Genomic DNA, 27601 nt, shown 5'->3' on the forward strand with positions numbered 1-27601 from the left:
CCAAGGATAGTATGTCCTTATACAACAGTTAACAATGTTTAGTGTGTGAAAGGCTTTTTATCACAACTATTAACAAACACATGAGGCACTGAAGTGATTATTTGATTGACAATATCCCCTTTTATACTCTACCTGCAGACATGCTGCAGTTTATGATAGTGAGGAGTGATTATCCAAGATACATGGAAACAGAGATGTCTACATCAGGTACAAGATGTTTTAAAAAAAAAAGACAGAACATTTTAAACTGGTATTCAGAATGAAATTAATTGCCCCAATTAAATTGGAGCGTTGGCCCACAGAAAATGAGTTGTGATTTTTTCATCTGAGTTCAGACAAACACTGAAAAAACGCTTGTCTACATTTTTCCTTCCACACATGAATAAAACATGAGCCCCATGCGCCTGGGATTTATTGTATTTTTGTATTGTATTTTATGTATTTACCTATTACTGCCATCAGACACAAGATATCAGAGGAATATGGGAGAGGAAAAATCACACAAAGATTTTCAGGAACACTAACAATATGTTACAAGTGCCCTCGGAGAAGTTAAAACAACTGTACATCCGCAGAAGATCAAGTTCAAGCTTTAGCGCCCATTACAAATAGAGAGGTTACAGAGCATAATTCAATATTAACTAGGACGGCACTGAGAGTCCCACGCTGCCTCAGCAACATGTCGCCTTACTTATCCTCTCTCTGGCTCATTGAGGAGTTAAACTGAGTTAAGATTAAGATTTTTTACAAGGTTTTTACACTCTGTAAGTCATGAACACACACATAGGCCAGAGTGACGGAACGGCCCACAGCGGGCGCTCCGGAGCTAATGGTGGGGAGGGGGGTTGTCTACAGGAGTTGACACAAGCACAGAGCAAACACATACAATAGGGCATGTGGAACATTTTCCAGCACATGTTGTGAAATGGAGTGCTAAAGTAGCAGTTAAGGGAGCACAATAGGCACCACGCAGAGCTCGCTCTGCCATGTAGCAACGTTTCATGAAAAGGAAAACTGAGCTAACTTTTCCCTTTGTTCGGTGAGGGGATTAACGGTCGGCAGTCATGATCCTTGTCACTTTGAGAAGACAGATCAGTTACTGATATGTTCTGATATGCACTGAGAGGAAAGAAAACAGGAGAGCTTTTGTTATATTTGTTATCAATCTGAGGCTTTTTCACGTTCCTGCTGGGGGAAAAACAAAAAAAAGATTTAGGCTGGAAATAGAACAAAAAAATGTTTTCTGATCATTTCCCCCTCCCCAGAAACAATACATTATCTTACTTTTGTTATTCTACAATCATTTGTTGCCCATTAAGATTAATTTATACTCAGGGTGATGTTTCATCAATAAATGTTGGTAAAAAAACCAAATCAGTGATATTATCAGCTGCTGGGCGGCATGAGTAAACCTTGATAAAGAGTTTTTGTAGTTAAAAAGAAGTGAAGGTGAACTGTCTAATTAGTGGAGCTGTTGCAGGAAGCCAAAACCTCCTGCTGAGCCATTTGAAGGTTTCATGGAGTTGATTCAACAAAACATCTGTAATGTGAGGATGACATGCTCAGGCACATTCATGCACACACACACACACACACACACACACACACACACACACACACACACACACACACACACACACACACGCACACACACACACACACACATAGAGTCCTATGAGCTCAGTATCAAACAGTATCCAATGGACTAAAACAAAAAGGCTGTTTGATGAACTCTACTCGTTGTGATGAGAAAGATGTGTATTTACATCTATGTATGTTTATTCATGTTGATGAACGATTATTATGAACTCTGTTTGACTGATTGATCTGAGGTAAAAGAAAATTGTGTCACTGCTTCAAAATGATCAATCTCTTCCTGAGAGTCATCAGTCTCTGTGCCAAAACAGCATCAAACTGACTATGACTGGGAATCATTTTAGATCTATCAATATGCTCAAGGGTTAAGGGTCATGCTGCAATTTTTAACAAAGCATTTTGCAGAGATGCGGTTATTATGTTTTTAATATTACAACATTTTTAAATGCCTTTTTTCTCCGATTTCAAACCTTTTTGAAATGTTTAGGACGACAATGAAATGCTGACAAGTCAAAACTTTTAAACATAAACTTGGAACACAAACATAAAAAAAAACAACACATCATATAGGAAGACCATGTTATCAAGCAGCATAAATAATCAGCTCCCAAGAGAGATAATGACAACATAAATCAGACAATTGCATATTCCCATTATCTGAGGGACAGTAGACAGGATTTGTTGAGCAGCACTGAAATTGCCCATTACAAGGTGTACTGGATCATAACAAACACATACAGACACAAAGTATTTTACCACAGACAACACACTACAGATGACTGAACCAAATGAACAAAAGAAGCATCACAGCCTTCCCTTTCAGAGCGGGGAAGAATCTTCTGATGCATTCAATAATGGGGTGTTGTTTTAGGTGTGAAATAAGCTGGTGTAAAATGTGTTTATGTAAATACAGGTACAAGGCTCGACTTAAGCTGGTATTATAAAGGCTTATTGAAAACTGGATCATATTCTGTATCAAAGTCAAGTGATGCTCCCTCTCTCTGAGAATCACACCAGACGCCACTTCATGACTATTCAACATTATCTCCTGCATGCATTTTTTACAAGGTAGAAATATAAGATACTCAGTAATGCTTATGATGAGTTTTGGTGGCTTACATATATATTATCTGTAAATTCATGTGTATAATTATGACGCTTCAATTGTTAAACATGCTCTTTTCATATTAAAGTCCCTCATTTTTTTTTATCATTTAATTTAAGCAGCCATTAAACCTCCATTTTAAATCCTAACATCCCACTCAAAAATGTGTTTTCATTATTGTTATAATGTCTGGTCTGTCTATTTTTCACTGCCAAACAGGAAAAGGTTTTTCTGAGCTCACCACAGACTCGAAAATAGAATTTTCTGACAATGTGACATCCTTCTTTGGTCACATTGAATACTATTCAGAGGCATTTGGTTCGGCACATTGACTGTTGCCGTCTTGTTCTTTTGGAACCATAAGAGACCACATTTGGACAACAAGGTGGCTTTACATCTCTACTTTTCTGTCCTGATTGACAGGTTGCCATAGCAACAAGTTATCAATCAAAAGTATAGCCACAGCCAAAAGCATTTCCTGCTTTATCACAGATTTGACTCTTAACATTAATAACAAACTTTATTGAAGTGGACCTTTAAGTAGCGATGGAGGACTCACTCAGTGTGAGGAAACAAATTTACTGCAAAGGCAGGTCATTTTCTCACATGATTTCATACCATCTGACTTGTCATTGTAGCCGTTGCAGTCGCCCCCTGCTGGCCATAAGAACAAACAAACGTTTGATGCACCTCTACAAAAGTTTAAATTTTGGAACCGTGAGGTAAATATATACTTCTTATATGGGGCTCACCTTGATCATAAATACAATTGAAGACCAGTATATGTGCAGATGTGATTTTTAGACACCACAGCAACTTTGGTGGCCAGTCGAGTATTTGGGGATTAGTTGTAGTCTCTCTTCTTTGTAACTGTTAATCCTCAGATTTTTTCATTCTCAAACACATAGTTATCTGACCCGAGAGACACTAACTTTACTGTTTACTGTATGAAACTGTTTTCACATGTTTACAAAAAGACTATGACGTGTTAGGCTGCTGTATCTGTTTCCAAAGGACATATAAGTTACATGAGATCATTTGAATTTCATAATATATATACTGTATCTATGTAGTTAGTCAGGGTAACACTTATCTGACAGCAGATGTTAAGCATAGCACGGTCCTTTAGAGGCCAATAACAGGGCTTCAGAATGATCTTCAGCATTCATGTGTGCATAATTGAGACTAAAAAGATGACACTTTAGTGTCAAGCGTCACTGACCCGTACTTCTGACGAATGTGCATAATTTAATCCCCAATGTTTTAAAAAATCACCCACCCAGAATAAAAGAACCAGCTGTTCTCAACTGGCTGAACCATTCACTGGTGAGCATTACTTAAGTATTCAGAGCACAGAGACTCAGCTGACATGTCTGCCCTCCATTCCCCTGCTGGTGACCTTCACAGTGAAGCGCTCAGCAGACAGCTCTCAGATCAGGTATGGCCTTTAAAGACAAGTGGCTCACGCCGGGCGCCACCACATCAGCCACTCAGGAGTCTAAATGGGACGAGTGCGCGTCCGCATGTCTGACACTCAGCGAGGTTAAAGAATTCAAAAGGAGACGGTCCTGTCTGCGAGCATTATGAAGAGTCTGGTTGTAGATAAGAAGCTGCTGAGCTGATTGCAGACTAGATACAGCTCTGTCATCACAAAGATTTTATCAGGTCAAAGAGGCAGAGTCATGTTTGTATTTTTATCAGCTGGAAGACATCGAAACAAGAATCCAGCACAGTGTGTCTCTAGTGACAGAGGGGAAATGAAAAGGCAGCAGCTGAGTGTCAGCTCTCCTCCCAGTATCCTGACACATAATACTGAACATCATAAGAGGGGATATGCATGACATTAAGAGACGTGTTAGTAGCTGCTTAAGAAAAAGGATTTGGGGGGAATTTACAAACGATCCCCATGAGTTTTATTTTGATTCCCTTTACTGTCACTAAACTAAGCTGCATATTTGGGATTTAAACATTTGTATGGGTTTGTCAATGTTGAGCTATTCACTGTGCTTACAATTTGAAATATTGAAGGAGTTATCTTAATGTGACACTAAGTGTACTTTAACTTCAGTAACAGAAAGGAAAATGTAAAATCCGGATGTCAAAGAGTGATCAAAGTCTCTTGGCGAACATTTCAGCACGGTGCGATTTATCAGTTTGCGCAAATGACAATGTCTTTTGGTCCAAAAGTTTGGTTTGACTTTGTAAACAGATGGTGATTTTCAAACAGCCAGCAGGCAGGACAACCATCAAGGGCATTATTCAGAGTCAATTATTCAGCACTGCAATGAAAAATAATACATATTTAAAATCAGAACCATGAGGCTACAGATATATCACAGGAAACACACATCGCTTTACTCGAAAAAAAGACGAATTTGAATCACTTACATGTTGTGGTGAGGTTTAAGGTTTGCAATAATAAAATTCACTAATTTCTAACTAATTTTTCTGAGGTAGTGCAGGATTTGAGCTTCTTTGTTGCTTTTGCAGGCAGTTGTTTCACTGCCTGCATCTGTACATCTTTCTATACATGGTGGTGTCTGTGATCAGGCAACAGATCTCAGCCAAAATACCAATCGAAGCTCATAGAAAAAAGAAGAACAACAGGTTTGGCTAAAGATCTGTATTTTCTTCTCATAAGGTATTAGAGACAAAAACAGAGCAATATTACATGAAGTGTTCAGAGACATTACTCCAAATAAATGCTCATGTTCCAGTGCTTTGTTTAAAACAGTAGCCGACTAGTGAAGGTCAGTGAATCTCTCCGGTTGTAGTAAGGCTCTTAATGAACCTAAAACAACTAAAAAGAGTGTTAAATCCATACAACCACATGGTCTTGTAAAGCTTGAGCTGTGTGTTGGGTTGTGGGAAATAGTTAAACCTTACAGAAAAACTTCTAAACACTTCTAAAAAGTGTAAAACACGACTGTTAAGTCTCTTCCTCATAAAAGATTGTGTGAGGTATTTTGTCATCATTTAATCTGCATGAAGTCTGTCACAATATTGAACCAGATTTATTTGACTTGTCCTGAAGCACCTTAATGCATTGGTAGTGATTATCATGTGAAGGAGATGAGCCAGACTATTCACTGTTCTGCAGTTCCATTCACAGAAACTTTGCATTGTGCTGACTTTTAATGGTTTAGTATGTTCTCTTTATTTCAGGGTCATTTGTGCTGGGTGAGTTACATTTGGACATTTTTGGCTATTGCAGTTGATTGTGATGCTAAATTCACATTATTTGTTTCATTGTTTAGTGTGAGGTACATGACTTTTCTCTTTTGCTTTCATCACGGAAATGATGCAGTTGTGCAAACTTCATGTGTCTTAAGTTTGAAGGCTTTAAGCATTTGCTAAATTTTTAAGTTTTTCATCTGCTTCAGGCCCGTCAGCCATCCCCGCCAAGATTTTCTATGGGTCCCTAGGTAGGTGTTGAGCTTGCATAATGTGTGCTGGGATTTTCAGCTCTGTTTGTTTTTCAATGCAAGTGGGTCAAAAACTAAACTAAAGGTAGACAAAAACACTGCACATTCACATGCAGGCTGCAGGTTTCCGGTTTACTTCAAAGTTTTTTTTTTTCTTCTATACTCATCTGAATGTCAAGTGCCTTTGGAAATGTCAGCTCTTCCTCATCAAGGTCTCAAATTAAAACCTCTTTGGATCTTTTGGACTCAAGTACTGACATTAGCTGAGCTCAGAGCTGCACTGTCTCTCATCCATTAAGTCAAAACCAAGACCCTGCTCCCAAACAATGCAGTATGAATAATGTTCAATGTTCATTTATGCTAAGGGTTTGGCTTAGCACCAAAAACTACAATGTGGGACTGAAAAAATATTATCACTAAAATAATCAAGAAGAAATTATGGGAGCTCACTTCTTCAAAATTAGATGTGTTTTTTTTTTTTAATCAAGTGTTCAGCTTCGTCAGGTAAAAGAAAATGATGCAAGCACCTTAAAGTCTAAGTAGGCTTAGAGTGACAGAAACACACACACACACACACACACACACACACACACACACACACACACACACACACACACACACACACACACACACACAGTATCTAGAATATGTAGTAAAAAAGGACCAAAAGTGATTCCTCTGTGGTGTACTCTCTAGTTCTCAACCAGACAGCCTGCCCTTTCATCAACTCACAACAGAAATAAGATTTGGTGGCTGCGTCTCAAAGAGAAAGAACAGAGGACAACATGTCTCCTGGAGGGATGAGTGCTGACATGGACCAGACCTGTGACATGCACGCTGAGAAAAAATAAACTCTTTTAAAATGATGCAAGAGACAGTGAGGAAGAGAGAAACACTGTCTGTGTTCGATGTAACAAGAAGTGGACAGAATGTCTCCTTCCCTACCATACTATATGGACACTATGGCCCTTTCCGAATGGTCACAGTTCAGTAGGCAGTACGTAGTTTTCAGTAGGGAGTTTCAATATACTGAACTTTCGTGGTCATTCAGTATGCATTTTGTGGGTCCACCTCAGTATACTGAACATTTCAGTATGGATACTAACTTCCGGGTTTTATGCAGTATGGATCGGATGCGTGCTTTCAGGAAATTAATTGTATTTTACCACCCACAATGCTGTGCGTAATTAAACGTAAATCGTCACGTCACGTCACTTCTCCAAATCAAAACAAACGAGCGTGGATTAATTGAATCAATTTTTAATCTAGAGTTAAAGTCCCGACTGAAATCACTACTTTTAACTAACAACAGAAAATAAAACAAATGTCTGCATTATTATAAAACCTTTCCCCCTCTATTTAAATAATGATTTCACTATTTTCTTTAAGTACTGTGTGTTATTTAGTTATTTAATCTGCCTTTTACTTGATTTACATTGTGATATTGTTTTTTTGTTTACCTGACTGTATGTGCGCATTACTCTTCTTGAATAAAGCTAAACAACATTTTTTTTTTTTAAATAGGTGAATGCGGCCGGTTCGGGTAACGTAAATGACTTCACTTCCATACTGAATGAATCAGATGAAGTAGGGACAAATATCTGCCTACTGAATAGTAGGTACTAAACAGTATACAGCACGGATAGTAGGTACTGTCTACTGTCTACTGACAGATTGAGTAGGTACTTGGCAATTTGGATACAGCCTATGTTTCATACTGTTTTATGCTCTAGTCCACCAACACAACGTTTTTGTACACACGTTTTCTTTGAAGTTGGTCAAAATGCACCCAAAGAAATGCCTAAAGATGACAACAATTGTTGGAGCGAGCCACACAAAGCAGAGTGTTGCTGCATGTGGGATTCTCTTCGATATGTGAGCTCAGCAGCCCACACAGTGCTGCCCAGCAGATCAGTATGTGCTCCTCAGATACAGCGTTCTCTGCAGCTCAGAGCATTGCTTTTATAGAGCAGAGGAGAGTGGAAATTACTCACAGTCTAACCCACCATATTCACACGGTGGCCATTTTCCTCTGAGGTAACAATCTCATGCTGTTATAATCTAACTGCAATACAAACGTCTGGAATCGGACAAATCATTATAGTCACCACTTCATAATGGATTAGTAATGGAAGACTCCATAAAATGATGAAACTCTGGATGTAAATGAGGCCATATTTTAAGTCTAAACAACATATATTTTAACCCCTTAGCAACAACTAACAATAGCATTCAAACAGTGTCTTATTAAAATCACTGTTTGACTAGTGTTACAATGTACAATGGGAGAGGAGTAAGATTTCTACATAATGAACTGAGCTGGCTGAAGGTTATTATCACGAAAGGAATTGGTATAAAACAAGTGATAGCTTTTTTAATTTAACTGTCCAAGCAATTTTCAATTATTTTTTTTCTCTGACAACTCAAATCTGAACCTAAGCGCTAATTCACAACAGCTGACATTAGCATTCAAAACATTTCGAGTTGGTATTCCTGTTAATAGTTAACATTTCCTATTGTGTCATATAACAACATTAAAGAGTGATGTTGGTAACTAAATGGATAAATGCTTATGTTAGCTTTTGTATACTGTAAGATGATAGTTTAACTTAAAATAATTAAAACATGAAAATTAAAACAAAATTGAAATATGAGCCAGTTCCACTCTCACATACTGTATGACTGGTCATTATCTGTTTACCTGGCAAGCAAAAAAAGGCTTCCTACTGCCGCACGCTGCAGAGAAGTTGCTGGTCCCAGAAGCAACCTACGTTTTTTAACCAGTTTTGTCTGTGTGTGGGTTTTTTTTTATGAAAGACTGTTATTGATTAATTGGACGCACTAACTGAGGAGAAGACAAGCCGGGGTTGTACTTCTACAGAATCCAGTCTGAGAAAGAAAACCCAGACAGGACTAGATTGGGGATCAATGCTGTTAGTCGCTCTGCTTCCCCTTGAGGGAACAAAATAAATGACTTCTCCTAGTCCGTAAGATAATGTTTGAAGTTGAGGAAAATATAACTGCCTTTTAACTAACATTACCAACCCAGAAGACAGATTGGCAGTGACAGCTGACAGGATTCCTGATACTGATGTTAGGTAATGTAAAGAGGCAACTATGGATGACAAAGAATTTCTTGCCCTTCCCTTTCAAAGTGGCAGCATTATTAACCCATCCTCATCGAAAATACCTAAAGCTGTCGACTTTCACCCTAACAGTGTAAGGGGGATGATTCTCCACTAGATAGATGTTAATATTGCAAAATTTTACTTCTGGCAAGGACTTTGCTTTTAATTAAAATAGTGTCCCATGTGCTACGTAAGGTAACATTTGCTGAGGCCTAGACTTTTAAATCCTCAAGACAAAGGTATTTGATCAAATGCAGAATAATGCATTTACAGAGAGATTCATCTCCTCTGTGTCAGGCAGAGTTGGAACAAAGAGGCGGACTGATGCTCAGCTGGCACCTGGCCCTGTGTTTCTTCTTCTCTGTCTTGGGCAATGGCTAACATGACGACCGAGCGTGGTGTGCAGTCTCAACTGTGACTCAGTTGTCCCTCCCCCTCTCTGGAGAAGGTGACCTCTTTAAAATTCTCTCGCAGGCATCTGAAGCACACCGTTGTCATGGGATGCCCAAAGCTGAGCGCGACACCGATGGAAGCTCAGACAGACAAAGGCGCTGGAAACTCTTATATGTGGCTCCACAAAGAGAACTGTTTTCAGTGGGCAACGCATTCAGAGGCAGGGAAATACAAATGATTAAAGCTGCCAAATGACAGTTAAAGGCCACTTCTGATTACAATTAGCCTAACAACGCCTACTCCCCATGCAGACCGATGCAGATAACAGCTCCCTGCTCCAAATGAGCTGAACTGCAAAGAGCCCTGCACCCCCACACCACCCACTCCTGCCAAATTCCTGATCAGAGCCAATCAAACAGATCATTTCTTATCTAATGAGAGATGCAAAGTTTCTAACAGATTGATAAGCATGTATCTGCATGTTTCCCTTTTTACCTTTTATCACATTCTAATAACAATACATCCCCTTCTTTTGCTCTTACAGATTTTCTGAATCTGACCATTAATCCTCAGAAATGCATCAAGCAGACAGTATACGAATATTAAAATAAATGCAAAAAAAAGGAAGAAAAAGTCTAGATATTCTGGCTTAATACAAAGAAGAGGAACAGACAGGCTCTTTCCCATCACTGCCACTGTTTTCTTTTTTTTCAAAACACCCTCCCATCTCTTAAGCAAATAAAAATGGCAATTTCTCTTGGGCATGCAGGAAAGAGCACGTCAAATCAATCTCTTTCATAATGCAAAAAGACTGCTGCTGTAATGGCCTTGTGTTATCCTGAAAGCAAGTGTCCTGAAATAGATGAGAGACATTTGAGCAACACAGACACAAGAGTGGAGACACAAACAGAGCAGAGCCTGTAAAGCAGACGACCGCCCTATAAGTCACCTTGTTTCTTATTCAGCCATGCAAAGTGGTAAGGTTAGAGCGGATTAGAAATGTAGGAGAGAATGGTAGGGGAGGGGAGGGGGCTCTGAATTTGTGGAGTAAAAAACATTTGGTGAATCTGACAGCATGTCTGACAGAGCTTTGCCCTCTCTGCCATTTGCTGTTTGTGACGCAGGAGAGACACAAAGGCTTTGCTGACTCCTCTGTTCCTCTCCTTGCTAGTCCTCTCCTTACAGCTTCATTTTCGCTGCTATTTACCCCAAGATTTGGCTGTTTCTACGTCTGTGAACAGCCGAGATGACGATATTGAGCTTAGGGGAAAATCTGTACTTTAGTCTGAATAAACCTCTTGCTCTTGTCTTCTTCTTAAGCCAACGGGAATGGACAAATATTTAAAATAAGTGCAGGATAAGTGGACCCAATCTAGGAGTCATGATTGGACAATCAATGATTTAAATTACCCTTTATCATGATACTTATTTTTCTAAGTGGCAGTAATATGAGTAGAGAGGCAGGGGAGAAAGGTAAGCATTGATTGTCTATGGATCAAACAGACTCAAGGTAAGTGAGTAAAACACTGGTTGTTATACACTGACATAAGCTGCTTAAATAGAGCTCAACAGTAATTTTCTTTCAAATTTAACGGTTGACACATACAGTAGGTAACATATTTATATAAGAAAGTGAGGTCAGCACACTCAATGTCCTTAAACGTCTTTTAATCTGGTTAAAGCAGCAGCGTACAGTCCGGCAATGGACACATTTCAGCTAAGAGCCTTCATCAGCGGTACTAAGGCTTTGCTGAAACGTGTCCATTGCTGGTCTGTACGCCGCTGCTTTAACCAGATTAAAAGACGTTTTTCCGCTTCTCTCTCACTCTGTCCTCTAGAGGTCATGTAAGGTGAAAGTAAATCTTTGTGACTAGAGGCAAAAATGCTTGTGGCAAATCCCCCAAAAAACTCATTATTTCTAAAATTTAATTTTTTCAACACCAAGCCAACAGACATTGTGTAGATGTTTGATCATAGGCTCCTTTTTCAAACATGCTCCACACACATAGGCCAGGATTACACACACATGCACAAACAGGAATTTATATTACAGTATGTACGTGCACCAATGAAAAGATGTCAGAGTGAAGGGCTGCACACAAAAGTCCACAGTAGCAGTTTGAGGGGGTTCAGTGCCTTGCTCAAGGGCACATCGGCAGTGTTTGGTAAGTGTACTGGCACCTATCAAGCCCAATAACTTACTTTGGTCTGATCAGGACTTCACTCTTGGCAAATATCTGGTTATGAATGCATAACAACCGTTTGAAATGTCAATGACCTCTCTAAACAGACATCTGCATATACAGTATATGCAGGTCATATTCTGGCAGTAGACGTCGCTCCACTCAATCCCAACATTAGGTAGAAATAAAGCATTACTTCAACGTATTCATTATAAGATTTTTTAGAGTTAGTTCACGCAGAGCTATAGGAGGTCACACTTGTGTCACCCGATGTTGCTTCCTATATGCCTCACTGTAATTGGTTCATTTATGCTGTGTGGCTGGTGACCATCTAGTCATATGTATGCAGGTAGAGAGTGCAGACACTACAAGCTGACACTTCTCACTATTACTCTGCTGGTACACGACTAAACTACAGGATCCATCATTGGTACTGTTGATGTAATTGTAAATGATCTTGCGTGGGGTTTAATGTCTTGATTTGATTTCCAATTTTACATTAAAATACAAAACAACATTGTTTTATAGAATGACATGCATCCAGATAAGTGATATTAACAGTATTTGGGAACCACGAGCTACCTGGTGGACTGGAGGGATGAACACAATCCTTCTAGGAGATTTTCCCTCACAAAGACCCCCATAATGATGTGATTGTGGTGTTGGAGGAAGGACACTGTTTAACAACAAACGTAAATGAAAGACTCATCCAAATAGAAGAATACATGAAGGATTGTTAAAGAATAAAAGAGATAAAGTTTGTTGAGATGAGAAAAAGCTGTGGGTAAGGAGGGAACTGTCCAAGGTCCTGAATCAAAGACCAGTTTAAATCCACCATTTACACTGGAATAGTGATCACCTAAGGCAGACTGTATAAAAGTTATGTGTAAGAACACACAGTAAAAACTATTCAAATAAACATTTTCTGTGCAACCCAGTTTGGCAATGTGCTTGCACCGTGAAAGCACATTGCCAAACAGTAATGACTTTGTCAACATACATTGAGCCCGTTCAGCAGAGATGCTCAGGGTTTTCATTGTCTGTAATGAGGCCAAAAGCTGCATCTCCCCTTGTAGAGCAAAGAACCAAGATTTACAAAGTGATGCAACTGTTTAAAGTTATGTAATGTTTCTCTGAAGGCTGCTGTAGTTTCAGTGGTTTGTTACACACACTGCAAGTCAGCCAGTCTGTTCAATGGAGAAGATAGCAATAAGAAATGGCTGTTTTCATAAGACTCAGTGGCCTATGAAATACAAATCATCCAGGCTGAGAAATAATAAAATCACATTTTATAAATCCCTACTTTCTAGGTTTTAAAACAGAAATGTTTGCACTTTGTTTCTTTTTGTAGATTCAAAGGGCTTGGTAACTGCTGTGTGGAGCCAAAAGTCCGCAGTTAACGCGTTTGACGTTGTTCTAAACTGCACTGCCTCTGCATGCGTGGATGTGCACAGATCAATTGGTGCCATTTTGGGCGCCTGGCAGAGCCGACTGAGCGCTTGATAACAGAGGAGGTTTGGTTCATGCAGAAAAAAACTCAGAGACAGCTCATGCCTCAGCTGTATCTTCTCATTGAATGCACATTGCCCTTTGTAGTTCTTAACCAATGATATTAGTGCACACACACACACACACAACCCCCCCCCCCCCCACACACACACACACACACACACACACACACAACCACACATACACACCATGCATCCAAACTGCCTTTCCAAACACACTTCATACCCAGCTGTAAATCTAAAGGCAATTTAAATCCCACTGAGGAGCTGAAATTCATTCAACACAGAGAGCGGATTCTCAGAAACAAAGTGACGAATGAACACAAAAAAAAAAGAAAAAAGGCACTGCTCCATTTTAAAGTTTAATCAATGTTATAAAGTTCTGTCTAACCTTGGAGATTTTTATTCCAAACGGCAGCACTGTGCTTTCTCATCTGCATCTCTCTGTGTTTCAGAATCCTTTGAAAGCCCTCTTACAGAAAAGCACCTTTCAGTCCCTACTATGTGATTCTGTTACATGTGAATCCCAGTCACGCTCTCCTTTGCTCCCTCTATGTTCTCTGCGAGGCATAATGGAGTCCTTGAACTGATTGGAAAACAGCTCTGAAGAAGAAGAAGAGCTGATTGATGAATCTCGGCCGCAGTCGCCATATGCATTGTTGCAGACCTTTAAAAGGAAAACATTGGTTACGCATGGAGAGGGGATCAGGGCCTATTGACACCTGTCCATCTGCAGGTGTAGGTGCAGTCAGATGTTCACAGGGTGGAACAGATGCTTTATAACCCCCCCCCCCCTCTCTCTCTCTCTCCCACTCTGTTAATGAGCCTGTGTGCCTGACTGCTGAGTGCAGCTCTTTAGTAGCGGGCAATTAATCAGACGTTTCCTTGCGGAGGCGAAAGCAACCAGACATTCAGCGGCAGGGCAGTTTGATTGCACACAGAAAGCAAATTCTCCAGCATCCTGACCATCCTCATTAGTCGTCGGAGAAGGAGAACGAAGAAAAATGTGAAGTTTAAGGTGGCCAGATTGCAGTCTGTCATTTTGATGGCAACGAAAATAAAATCGTTGTTTGCGTTATGTAGAGTTTATGAATTGAAGGGAACACCAGACAATGAGGATTAGATTACACAGTGAGATTTTGTTCAAAACTCCTGGGAGTGCTGAACAAGGGTGAGTTTTATAGCAGAAGAAAAATACTTCTCATTTGTAAGATGGAAGACTGTGTGTTTAAGGCCTGAGTAATCTGAGGGACATCCGGTGTGAGATAACATTGTTCAATTTGAGATGATATGATTTAGGATATATATCAATAAATATTGAAATAGGCTTATTAGCTACAGCGTTCTGCCTTTCAGTAACGATTGCATCATGCTGGCTTAGCTTGCAGCTGTCACCAAATTGACACCAACTTATCAATATATATGTGATGGCTGGCATGTATCCAGGGCTCAGTCATTGGTCAGTTGTTACATATATATATATATATATATATATATATATATATATATCTATTATGTTTGCTTGTATGATATAAATGCATGTCATCTAGTGTATTTATAGTGCACAACAAGTACTGTGGCATTGCTGTACTAGAGAAGGAACCGGAGTGCTTCCTTTACCACTCATCTCAATACATAAAATGCTAAAAATAAAATATACATGACATTGCCCCACAGCACAAAAACATCAGCAAACTGATGAATAACTCTCCTCTCCTGGCTTAGTCAGAGGGCCGACAGTAAAGGTCATTACAGACGAGAGGACAAGGACGGAGACGCAAACTGTAACGCAACACAAGAGAGTCCCTTATCATATGGAGGGCATGCTGTACTTTTATTCACATGTTTATAAAGAAACGAGGGTTTTGACACCCACAACGTTAACATTAGAAGATGCAATATTATCTTTGACACCATTAAGTGTCACAGTCATATTTGTTTGTTCTTATATTTTACCGCAGTGGTATCTCTTGACATCAGTACAAGCTGTGTGTTATCTTAGAACAAGTCTGTAAGGATCATTACATAAACTGCTGGATATATTTTATATTATATTATAAACAGATCTTTTTACAAGTGACTCTTAGTGATATAAATTTGTTTTCTTGGTCTTAAAAGTTCTGTTTGGTTTAATTCTGATGTAGGCTGGTTCACTATCAAGAATCATTTTTAATTTGGCATCATTAGATGCTCCAGATAATTGCTCAAAACGTCCTTTTAACTGGCAAAGATTACATGCTGTGGCAGCCCTTGTAAAATGTTAAAGCATGAAGCAATTTTCAGTAAATTAGGTAAATATAAATAAAACCTGATGTGGTTCTACTCTCTGTGGCCAGCTGTTAAAGCCCAGATGTTCCTCAGTCCAGGAGTCATTTCTGCCAGCAGCCATTAGCCTGTTTAATGAGGACATTTCATAACCAGAGCATCATGGATGAAGAGGTGATGTTGGACTACTGCATATGAAACAGTCTTTAATCAACCATATGTGTGTTTGAGAGTTTAAGGTTTAACACAAATATACTTTTCTAAGAGGAGTGGGTTGTGGGTAATAGTAACAGACTGCAGCTCGGAAAAAAACAAGCTCATAAGGAATAAAAGTGTAACTGGTTATATTTTTACTATTGTGAATGTGTCAGGTAGAACAGCTTAAATTAGTAAAAAAAAAAAAGCATCTCCAACATGAAAGTGAGCTACTTTTCCAATCTGAAATGCACATGGAAAATCAAGTGTAGTTTATGCATGGATACATTAACAGGAATCTCTGGGCATTTTCATTCAATCATAATCAAAATCCCATCATACAGCAACAGTTTCATGTTATCTGTACCTTCAGGCTATGAGGGAAAAAAACCTTTGATGCCTTTGATGGTACGTGATGAAGGAAAGTCAGAGTCCAATTCCACAAGATCTTCAGCAGGGGATCCACAATTTCATTTTAATGTTTTTTAATTTCCAGCTGACTTTAAAATGCCTTTGCTACTGTTTGGATAAAATGTTCGCTTCACATTTGGCATGTGTCTCATAAAAAGAGCGGCTTTAGATGGCAGTCACTGTGAAGTGCATCGGCAGCATATTACCATCATATCAACTGCACTGACACAATCGTCTATGGAAAGAGCCCCCTGTGAGTTCCTCTGCGGACCTAAATCCAGCTCTCTTCCTATAATGAAGATTAAACTGACATTTGGATGAGTGTTGGCTCTGTTGCTCCAGAGCCCTGACACATAGAGGAGCGGCCTGGGACTGGCAGCCAAAAAAAAAAGGACGACTAACTATCCTCTCAGCAAACACAAGCTGTGCAGCATGTGGGAATCCATCCTAAACTACAGTGTTTACACTGTGTCACACTGCGGAGACGGCGGAGGATTACAGATGGTTGATCATCAGCCTTGACTCAGCAGGTGAAGGAGGCAAAAAAGTCAAGCAGAGTTCCTTCCTAGGGCCACATCAGGACACACTTTTGAGAAGGTTGATTGCTCCCAAGAGGAGTTATAAACTCCTTAATCATTTTGTCTCAAACATGCCAGACCAAAAATGATCAGCTTCAGCAATCCGCCGCCAAAACACAGAAACACACCAATCTGCTCTAACTCTATAGTTGATAATACCCCTTATACTGTTTTCAGAACATGAGGTCGAGCTTTGAGGCTAAGCAGATAAAGCCAGTACCGGATGGCAATTAAAAAAATGTTATATATATTCGTGAATAGAGTTTTCTTTTTTTCAGAAAGTAGCCCATGAGTACTTTGGGCTACTTGGCATGGTCCTATCTGTGCAAATCAACACTGGAAATTTTCTTTTTAATGCTCATTATATTGGCAGCCAGCAATATCAGTTATCCTAACCTCTGGTATTGGTGTGGATATCAGCATCAAAAGTTCCATATCGCTCACGCTCAAGATACAGAATTTGAATCTGAAAATGTCACAAATACAGACTTTTTCTGGAAACATTAAAATCCACCATTTTAAAGTTTTATCAAAAGTAGACTGAATTTGGCTCAGTCTTCAATAAAAGCTGGGCCGCTGGGGGAGTCCATAGACTCAAAGATCTGTACAGCAGAGATGGCCTGCTTTCATTTCAACAGCTTAAGGACCGATATTCCCTCCCTGGGTTTTCTTGGTTTTTGTATTTACAATTGAGATCAGCAATTCGTGCCCATGGAGTTCCATGGGATTTACCTTTATCCTCTCATCCACTGGATACTTGAATTAACCCCCAGAAAAAGACTACAGGACTAGTGTCTACCATATATAACGATTTAATCTCCAAAAACTCTGGAGGTGACCACATCCTGGAACCGGGACCTTGAAGGACAAAACCTTGTACTACACTGGGACGTTATATGGACCAATATATTTATTTCATCAAAAAATCCAGCACATCAACTCATTCACTTTAAATTTGTACATAAATATTATGCAACACCATATAGGCGCTTCAAAATGAAGCTTATAGACCATCGGAAATATACTAAATGTAATCTTGACGTTGTTGGCACATACCTCCATGTTTTCTGGGAATGTCCTTCTGTTTCCACCCTTTGGTCTAAGGTGACTAAATGTCTTGAAAATATCCTGAAATTCCCAGTTCCCAAACAGCCCTCCCTACTGTTATTTAATGATGACTTTGCTCTCAGGGATAACACCAGACTGGCCTTTAGGAAAATTATCTTTGCAAGCTCAACTGTGGCAAAGAAGACGATAATACATTCTTGGTTCTCTGTTGAATCTCCATCAATAAAGGAATGGTTTAACTATTTTAGAAACATCTCTCTTATTGAAAGATCATTAGCTGTAATTCATAAGGCACGGGCATCCACTTAACAGGCTTGGGATTTCCTTATTTCAACTCTTTCAGATCCACTTTTTCTTGAACAAATATAACCGGTATTATAAACAAAATGTAAACTTACACTTCTTGTGAAATTGTTTGATTGAATTATTATTATTATTATTATTATCATTATTTTTATTATTATTATCATTATTATTATTATTATTATTATTATTTTTAATCTGTTTATTTGTTTTAGTTTATTTATTGAGCTGTGTCTATAGGTTTTATTTTGTGTGCATTTGTGTGTATGGGTATATATATGCGTGTGTGTACATGCATATCATAATTTCATTCAGTAATTTTGTCTTTGTTTTAAATTTTATGTATATTTTTCCTCATCAAGGCAACGGCGATCTGTAAATAGTTTGTATGTTTGATGATGCTGTCTTTGGTTTCTGTCATTGAAGCTCATGTGTATAAGCATCTTATGTAAAATTTCAATGAAAAGGTGATAACAAAAAAAAGTAGACTGAATTTGTTAACAATGATGTAAAAAATAATTAAAGATATATTAAATTCTTCCACACATATCGGTCATTTGTAAAAGTAACTGTTATACTTAATCATTGACCTCGCGCTACTAAATGCTCCATAGTTTTTCATGTTCCTGTGCAGGTCAATAAAACCAATGTCCCATTACAAACTTGAGAGCCTCCTTAATGTGGCCAGAAATGGTCCGAAAATATACATTGCCATTAGAGAAGTGATTCTGTTGTACCTTTTTTTCTTGTTACAAAGGTTTCATACAGCTCCTACTTTGTGTCAGTCATAAATGTATTTGTTGAAAAAGCGTCCAAAAAAAGTTTTTTATCAGATTTTCAAAATGCTCAAAATGGCTCTGTGAGAACAAGTTCCATGAGTGAGCAGCAGCTCAGACACCCACCTGAAGTGGAAATATATAAAGTGAGGCGAGGGAAGTGAAAAAAAGGAGTGCACTTGTCCTAGAAATGCTCTATGTCAGTTTAAAAATACTTGGAATACACAGTTCTGAACAATTTGGCACATTTTACAGCAGCCACTGCACCCAGAAAATCTCTCTGAAACACAAGTAACAAGACTCCAAAACTAAAATTAAATCACATCACACGGCTTATCTTTGCTGGACAGCTTGTGTTTCCTCCTGCACACTCTCTACTCCTTTCTTAATGCATCCCGCTCCAGATGTTGACCCTCAGAGGACTACCAGTCCAGGCTCTGTAAATAGCTGGCCTACATGAGGGATACAGGAGGCCAGGAAGAACATGAAGAAGTTACAGTGTGTTTTGTTCTATCTTTATATAATCCAATTAGAGTAAAAAGATAATCAGAGAGTGGCGGGGATTAGAGGCTCAGGCGGCTGGAGTCGTAGTATGGCGTCAGATCAGCAGCACCTGTGAATGAGTCATTCCCTCTGAAGCTACGAGCAATTGACTGCCGCTGTGAGCCCCATTTAGGCGCATAGTGAAGCAATTTAGGATCATTACTGGCATGGATTAAAATGTATCAGGGCACTTAGAATGATGATTAGAGATAAGGGATCTCCGTATCAAAGGCTGGTCATCTAAACCTTTTGTAGCATCAGATTTTAAACACTACTAATCAATCCATCACTGAAAGCTTGCAGTGTTTCCAAAGGTGTGTGTGAGTGTGTATTCTACTTTCTTACCTCTGTCCGTGTCGTAAAGGTAGACGAACTTCTCCCACTTGTAATGGGCGAGCAGACTAAGAACAGCGCCCCGCAGGCTAGGCCTCATCTGGATGACAAACTGCACGTCAGCGTCGATGGGGAAGCTAGGCGTAATGAAGGAGGTGTGCAGCGCCCCGCAGAAGGAGGTCAGCGTGTTCATGGACTTCCTGTCGTAGAAGCCAAAAATGGCGTAGACTCCTCGTGAGAACTGGGAGCAGACTGGTGACAGAGGGCAGAGAGCAGATTCAGGTCAGGGACAAGCACAGAGTCAAAACAGTTCAGATCAGCTGTTTCTTTTCAGTCAGGAAGAGTGCCAGAAAAAGAGAACCAACTTGACCTTCACATAGGACTTGGCTGAGGGGGCAAACTGAGACACTTGTCTTTGCAGTTGTAGCACGTAGTATGTCTGCCGCACGTAGTGTCTACATAACCTTTTTTTCTTACTAATATTGAAATATTTTTTGTTAATCCAATTTGATGTATTCTTATATGTGTGCTAAATAAATAAAACAAAACAATTCACATGAAAAAAAACAACAAAATAAAAAAGCAACTTTGTTTCAACAACAAAATGTAAGGGTAGATTTTGGGTTCCTTAGAGTTTAACGCGCAAAAAGGGGGGAGCCATTGATACACAGGAGAGTTAAAATACCTAATGCAAAGTGGAAAGATTAGCAAATCCATGATGGCATTAATCTTCAATCTGAATGAATGGGTGCCTTGCGGGATATCTGCTCCCCATGACCATGCACGGCTGCCCTGTGCCCTTCACTTCTCCTTGCTCTAAATGCAACTGCCCGGGTAATCAACTAGAAGTAATGAGGAAATCAGAGTTCTGGCCACAGCTCTTTATGGACAAATACCCTGAAACATGAGCATGCAAATGTGTAAACGTCGGGCTGGGCTGCAGTATAAAAGATTTATAACAAACCACAAGCCTTGTGTGCTGCCATCTGTAGGATTGTGGAAATGAGCCTCAGCCACAAATACGCGCACACACACACACACACACACACACACACACACACTCTCACACACACACACACACACACACACACACACACACACACACACACACACACACACACACATTACGAAAATGTTAACTATTTGATATTATTTGTAAAAAAAATAAATGGTTTGAAGACAGCAAACAGGACCGCATCAGCAATGTGACCTTTGAATGAATGTAAATTATATCTAAAGCAAATGGGTCAATCCAGCAGAGCCACTCCACTTTTTGTGACCCTCAGCTCCTCAGCTCACTGCTGATTAAAATCTGTTCAATGAAGCTACTCAGTCTCCCTAACCAATGTTTAATTATGCCATTATCCAACTCATTGGATTTAACGAGGGTCTTTTTGTGAATCTGTGAGTTAAAATCCTATTTCTCTGAGTAAGTCTAACATAGTTAACCTGTAAATACTTTATAGTAATGGAACAAAACACTTGCTATGTATGAGTAAACCAATTATTTGTTGCACCCCTTGCTGGACTCAATGTCTCCTGCAAATCAAAATGTAAGCAGCAGAAGAATTATCTAATTTATTGCAGTTTTAAAAAGTAAATCTGATGCAACATAACCCCCATCAACTGTGTCTAAAATAGAGTGCAATGTGCCAGTAGCAGCTAATTCAGCTTTGAGCAACCAACCTCACTTAAGAAGAGAGCTGCAGTGGTCAGGTAAGCTCCCAGATGTTTTCCTTTTTTAGTACTCTTCAGACCTAACTTATGCTGACTCAAGTGACATCACTTGAGGCATGTTTCAACTTTTTGCAGCTGCCATAGTTCTCCCCTTCAAGTGTACACAGACTTTTACTCATGAAATCAATGAATACAGAATGACTTGAGTCTACAAACTCTTACATCAGTAAATGAACGTCAAATCCACAGATACCTCACAAGGTTCATTTGAAATCGCCCGCTACAAAAGCCTGATTCAGTACAGCCAGATGGCTGCAAAGAATACTTTAATTTAAGTAGTCATTTTAGTCTGTAAAGAAATTACTTTACAAAAAGATGCTATCTTTAATGAAGAATGAAGAAATTGTTTTTTTCATGCAGAGCAAAAGGCTGAACAGTTGTTGAACATTTTATGTTGTGGCTCTCGGATTCACAGCTTTACATTATGTCTAAAATGGTTTCTACAGTTTTTGGTATGTATTTACTTGTTGTGTATTATGATTGTGTTGTGGATATTGTTTGCATATGGCAAATGCGTTTCCTTACTGGGGTTTAATCAAGTTTTCTAATATAATCTAATCTTAAAGCTTTTTTAAATACTGTAATGTATATAGAAAGGGAAGAATGTAGTATTAAGTTAGCACAAGATTTGGATAATGGTATGACAATAATCCAGGCTAAAACCTTTTCAATCTTCATAGCATAGTTCATTTCTGTGGTTTAAAAATGATCTAGGGTCACGTCTGATCAGACACATTTACAAAATGTAGATGTTTTTTTGTGGGGAAATATCTACAGTAAACTCCCCAACCCTTGGGTCAAAGATCCCTCGAGACATAAATTACATTTTGGAGTCTGAATTATGCAATTTATATCAGCTGTAAAAATCTATTAATATATTTTTAAAAAGAAGTTCATATCCATATAACAGGTTATTCCAAACTTTTTAAAAAAGTAGTGTGTGTGTGTGTGTGTGTGCAGCCAAATGATTTTCCTTTTATAAACCATTTAATCAAAATGAAAGCACCAAGCAGCTGTACACAACAGCCTTTTTCTTCTGGTTGACTTGTATCTCTTCAAGAAAAGCAAGCTGCACATTATTTATTTAACTTCCACTGAAGAAACTTTGACAACTGAGTTCATCATCGCTAAATTAAAGATAAGTCCCTTCAAGTTCAACGACAAAGTTTTAGATGGTTAAATAATTTCATCGACCTGCTCTGTAATGTCTGTACGCTTGAAAACGACGAGGACTTTACTGCAGAGAAACAGCTGGTGGCTTCTTTAAGAGTTCAGCATTTATGATCCAGCCTGTTATCCTTACCTGACCAGTTTAAGCATGTGGTTTTCATATCATTTAGTGTCGACAATTTCTTGTTAAACTCCAGAAAGATATGTTGAAGAAAATTGCACTGAATGTGTGAGGACTGAATTTATCACAAATGCACTTTAGATGGAATTTAAAATACTCCCACACATTCACATTGGTGCCTGCAAAGGCAGTAAAATCATTTCACAGTTGTTTGAGTTCTCCAAGTGTTAAGTTGGAGAGTAATGAAGCATGTTTTTCAAAGTTTCTTCTGTTCAGATTTCCATTAGAGCAATTGTCCAGTCATCCACACATCTTTGATCACTCAGTTATTCTATCATTCCTTCATCCCTCCATTTCCTCAGGCTTCAATTTACAGTACAAGAATTATATACTATACTATATATATATTATACTGTACTTATGGACATTTGAGCTGAACCTGTTTGGTATAACTGGCAAAAGATGATGCTAAAATCAAGCAAACTCAACGGGCTGCTGCAGTATTTCTGTATATTTCAAGGACAATTTTCATCTTAGTTTCAAGGACCTGCTGAGCATTTCATAAATACTTTAATAACTCTTGCCCTTCATAAATAGAAAGAATATTAGAGCAGATTATCATTGTCTCAGTTTGGGATTCAGAATGCCTCACAGTGGATTATAATATTAATATCAAACTGACATGGTTTCCTCTAAAATCATAGATTCACACATTTCTCCTGGAACAGACAATATCCATCCAATGTTATGCGAGAACAATAGAGGGTGGCCATTAAATTAACACTTCCCATCTGATCCAACATAATCCAATTCTTATTCTCATAATGGCAACAATAGCTTTTTGTTTGTCAAGGTTAAATAGACCGCCTGTTCTCCTAAAGGACTAATGAAATCATATATTTGGGCTCATGGTGCAGTAAACACTCGTCCACTGCAGTAAATTCCCCTGATTGTGGTCAGCAATGAAGATACGCATCATTTACTTTATTGCAGAGGGGAAGTTGAGAATTTTCTTTTTTGCACTGCAGCCTCAATTCTTTCTTTCTTCATATGCACAATCCAACTAGGAACAATCTACTGTTTGCCTTCTGTACATCTTATTCCCTCCATCACCCCAGACAAACACCCACATCAGCCTGTCATCACTGCTGCTTCCTCTCTCTGCTTCTCTTCGACACCTCGTCAAACTTCACAGGTAGATGCTGAGGCTCTGAAACCATCACCGCTGACTTAACGCCTTCCATAAAACTCAGGGCTTTGCAGCTTTAAGGGTCTCTCCTGGAGACAGCGGAGGGATCTCGTCTGAGTCTATCATGAAACTCACTGATGTAGGGATGAGCCTGTAGTGTGTGTGCAGAGTCGAGCCGAGCCTGCAAAGTGAATTCTTAAAGAGAGCAGGCGTAGAGGGGAGGCTGCCGTCCTTGAAAATTGAACTTTGGGCACATAAGAAAGCGAGAATGCAGAAAAGGACAGAGGAGGGATAACACTGGGATGAGGAGGTACACTTTTGGGGGGGCTGGGGGTAACTGGATTGGCTCCTGCACTTGGACAAAGTGAGGACAAACTGCTTTTCTTTTTGTGACCTCAAATAACCTGTTTATTCGCATGCTTCTGCCTTCTGGGGGGTTATTTTTCCACCGCTGTCGGAGATAAGTTCCTGCAGGGCATCTATAGAGGAGAAGCGTGCCATAGGACTTACATTTATTTTCCTGAGGGAGAGGGATGGGGGGGCATGTTGGTCTCGGCCTAATGGGAATATCTGTCTTAACATTTCCAAAAAGAGAAGAAGGCAGAGGACACAGGACAAACCTACTTACAGATACCCAGAAAACACACTGTGAGACCTGCTTCTTTGAAGATATTGCCTTTAAGCAATATAAAGACCATTACATTTAGATATAGAAACCTTACTTACTGTATTATGTAAGGTGTTTATCCTTACTTTACAGCCCTACGAGTCTACAGTGATGCATGCAGCTCTGTGAGGACGTTCTTAGTAACATTAGCGCTTTGAGCTAATTGCTGAAGCTAATATTCAATATGGCTAAAAACATACTGCTACTAAGCAGGGGTAATGTTTACAGGGATCAACGTTTAAGTGTAGAATATAAGCATTGTTGACATCATGTATTTTGCATACTCAGCCTCCTGTTTCTTTTTCATACAATTCTGCATACACTACTCTAACACATGTTGCCTCATGCTTCCCTGTAGTCTTCAGCTGTGCAAATCAGCCGGTCACATTTATTTACGACAAAAAAATAAAAAATACTTTAATTCTTAGCTTATTATATTGCTGTTGTCTATTTTTAAATATGCGTTTCTTGGCGTGGGGGGGGGGGGGTTATCTTACTGCTGCAGGGTAACCTTTTTATAACAGTATCTCCCTGTAGAGTGTAAGCCCCGAAGACTTTATTTTCTTTAATTAACACATCAGCTGTTATTATAAATGCTTATCTTTACTCATTGGACTAATCTATCCTGATTTAAATGGCGTGCAAAGGTTAAGAGGATCACTGCCTTAAGAAACACAAGTCAACCTCTTTGTGGGTCAAGAAGAAAAAGTCAGGGATCACTGAAATCAGCCCAATTCATCGTATGAGAACAATTTAAGTCTGGGCCAAATTCTGTGCTGATCCAGCCAGTAAGTATAGCAAAAGAGAGAAACGTAAGCTGCTGGTGTTGCTGGAGAAATTGTACATGTGATGGCAACAACAAAATGCTGGGTTCATCCTGCAGGACATCATGAATGTCTGTACAATAAGTTATTAAAAATGTTTAGTCTGGAGCAGTGATCTACTGACAGACAATCATTGTTATTCATGGAGCATGCCACTTCAGCAAGAGGGGGGGGAGGTGTTTGCAATTTATGGTTTGCAGAAATTTTGATTTTGGAGATGCAAAAACCTTGTACAAAATCAAACTTACAAGTCTATGTTGGTTTAACAAGTTGACCCATGTAAGCTATACATTCACTTTAATTTAGCACAAAGCTCCAATAATGCAACACAAACTACCTGTCTTTATTTTTTAATGTTTCGCTTTTTAGTACCATTTTTATACTGCAGATTAATCACAATGTCAAACTCAAGCTGTAATGATTTATGTCATATCAGTGCGATTATCATGTAGCTGATATGGACCTCACTCACTGTGAGTGCTGCACACTGGTTCTTACATTGAGGGTTCTGTGTGACGCCTTCTCCATTAATCCCTGTTGTCACCTGTGGGGTTATGTAACCTCTGTCTGTATGATTTACAGCTGTGGGAAAAACTATTAACTATATATCCGTGATCCATCTTCCCATCATCATACACAGCATGTCGCAACTAACTAGAGCCAATATACTACTTGTATCTTAACCTGCAGTATTGATGTCCTTCTTGATACTCGTGTAGGTCAACAATACTAAAAAACAGACGTGCAGGAAATAAAATAAGCACTCTGATTAACTGAAACACCGACATTCAAAGTAGTCAGGATCTCTTTCCACTAATGTTTGAAGCACTACTAAGACAGCATTACTAAGACGGACGGAGGGTGCCAACAAATCTTGTAAATGTGCTGACTGACAGACACTCAGCATATTCAGTGTTTACTCATGAAAGTGAGCAGGGCGCCTGAGCTGTGCCATCTTCTGAATGAATGAACGGCAGGGTCAGAGCGGACGGCCAACATCCCTCCCCGTTATTTGTCATTTGTAATTTATTTCAAGGATAGCCCCTTGAGATGCATCATCTCATTTTCAAGGGGGTCCTTAAAAAAACATAAATTAATCATCATAATACAAAATCAAAATGAAAGGTAAATCCAAAACATAATACCAAACATTTAAACACAGAGACACCCACACCACACACACACACACACACACACACACTCACACTTAATCCCAGGTAACGTGTTTCCTCTCCATCTTTGCATCTAGCCAGCAGCTGTTCAGTGTGTCAGCTAGACAGGAAGCACAAGGGCATTGTGGGACTGGATACATCTGCACCTGAGCAATGGTACATTCCAGTAAGTCATACATTATCACAGTTGTAGCTGTAGCAATCAGCAGTTCTGCAATCAGTGCACAAAGTTCACTGAGAGCTGCTTTTCCCCCCCTTGGGGTTCTGCTTTGGCATTTAGCCATGGAGGGAGAAAAAGCCCTCCCAGCATGCACTATGATTAAAATAACAACATATAAAATACCATCTTTCCCTGTTTGTGTATTTATTTTGTCCGTCTAATGTTCTCTGAAGCATTTTTGTGAGTTTTAAAAACACACAACGGTGCTCTTTTTTACATCTCATAATGTAGAAACACTTTAACAAAATGATGTTTTATCCATTGACTGCCTTGAGGCTACTGTTCCAAAGCAATTGTTGCTCCAGGCACCATAAAAATAAAAAATAATGTTCAATTCATTTACAATTAATGTCTCAACAAAACATGACAAGGTACAAAGTAAAAAAAAACAAAAACAATTTCCCTTAGTACAAATAAAGGAAGTTAATCTATTTAATGTCATTCCAAAAGTCTACAGCCACGCCGGTACCTCTGTTATGCATTACTGACAAGGCAGTTATTTATGTTAATGCAACTATTCTATCATCAGACCATGTCACAAGATGCTCATGTTGAACCAGTTTAATGTTCACCCATTAAGATTAAACGTGGTCAAAACGTGATCATTAAAACCTTTTTTGCGGCATTTGAGCAAGTGTGCGGGTTTATCTTTTTCCTCAGTTTTGCTGTTTTTGCACTGCCCTGCACCTAT

At 39.1% G+C, this 27601-nt stretch overlaps 1 protein-coding gene across 6 annotated transcripts in view; it reads right to left on the bottom strand.

Moving 5' to 3' along the window:
* LOC109981486 (glutamate receptor 3) overlaps positions 1-27601 on the bottom strand; it is a 79578-nt gene that overhangs the window by 41549 nt on the left and 10428 nt on the right. For all 6 annotated transcript variants that reach the window (XR_010668670.1, XR_010668671.1, XM_065962989.1 and 3 more), the window contains exon 3: positions 19823-20062. Coding sequence is in view for 4 of the 6 variants with exons in the window: in XM_065962989.1 (XP_065819061.1) it covers positions 19823-20062 (240 nt within the window). In the remaining 2 variants the exon portion in view is untranslated. The remainder of the gene's footprint in view (positions 1-19822; positions 20063-27601) is intronic.

This window comes from Labrus bergylta, chromosome 14, assembly GCF_963930695.1.
Source record: "Labrus bergylta chromosome 14, fLabBer1.1, whole genome shotgun sequence".
NCBI lineage: Eukaryota > Metazoa > Chordata > Actinopteri > Labriformes > Labridae > Labrus > Labrus bergylta.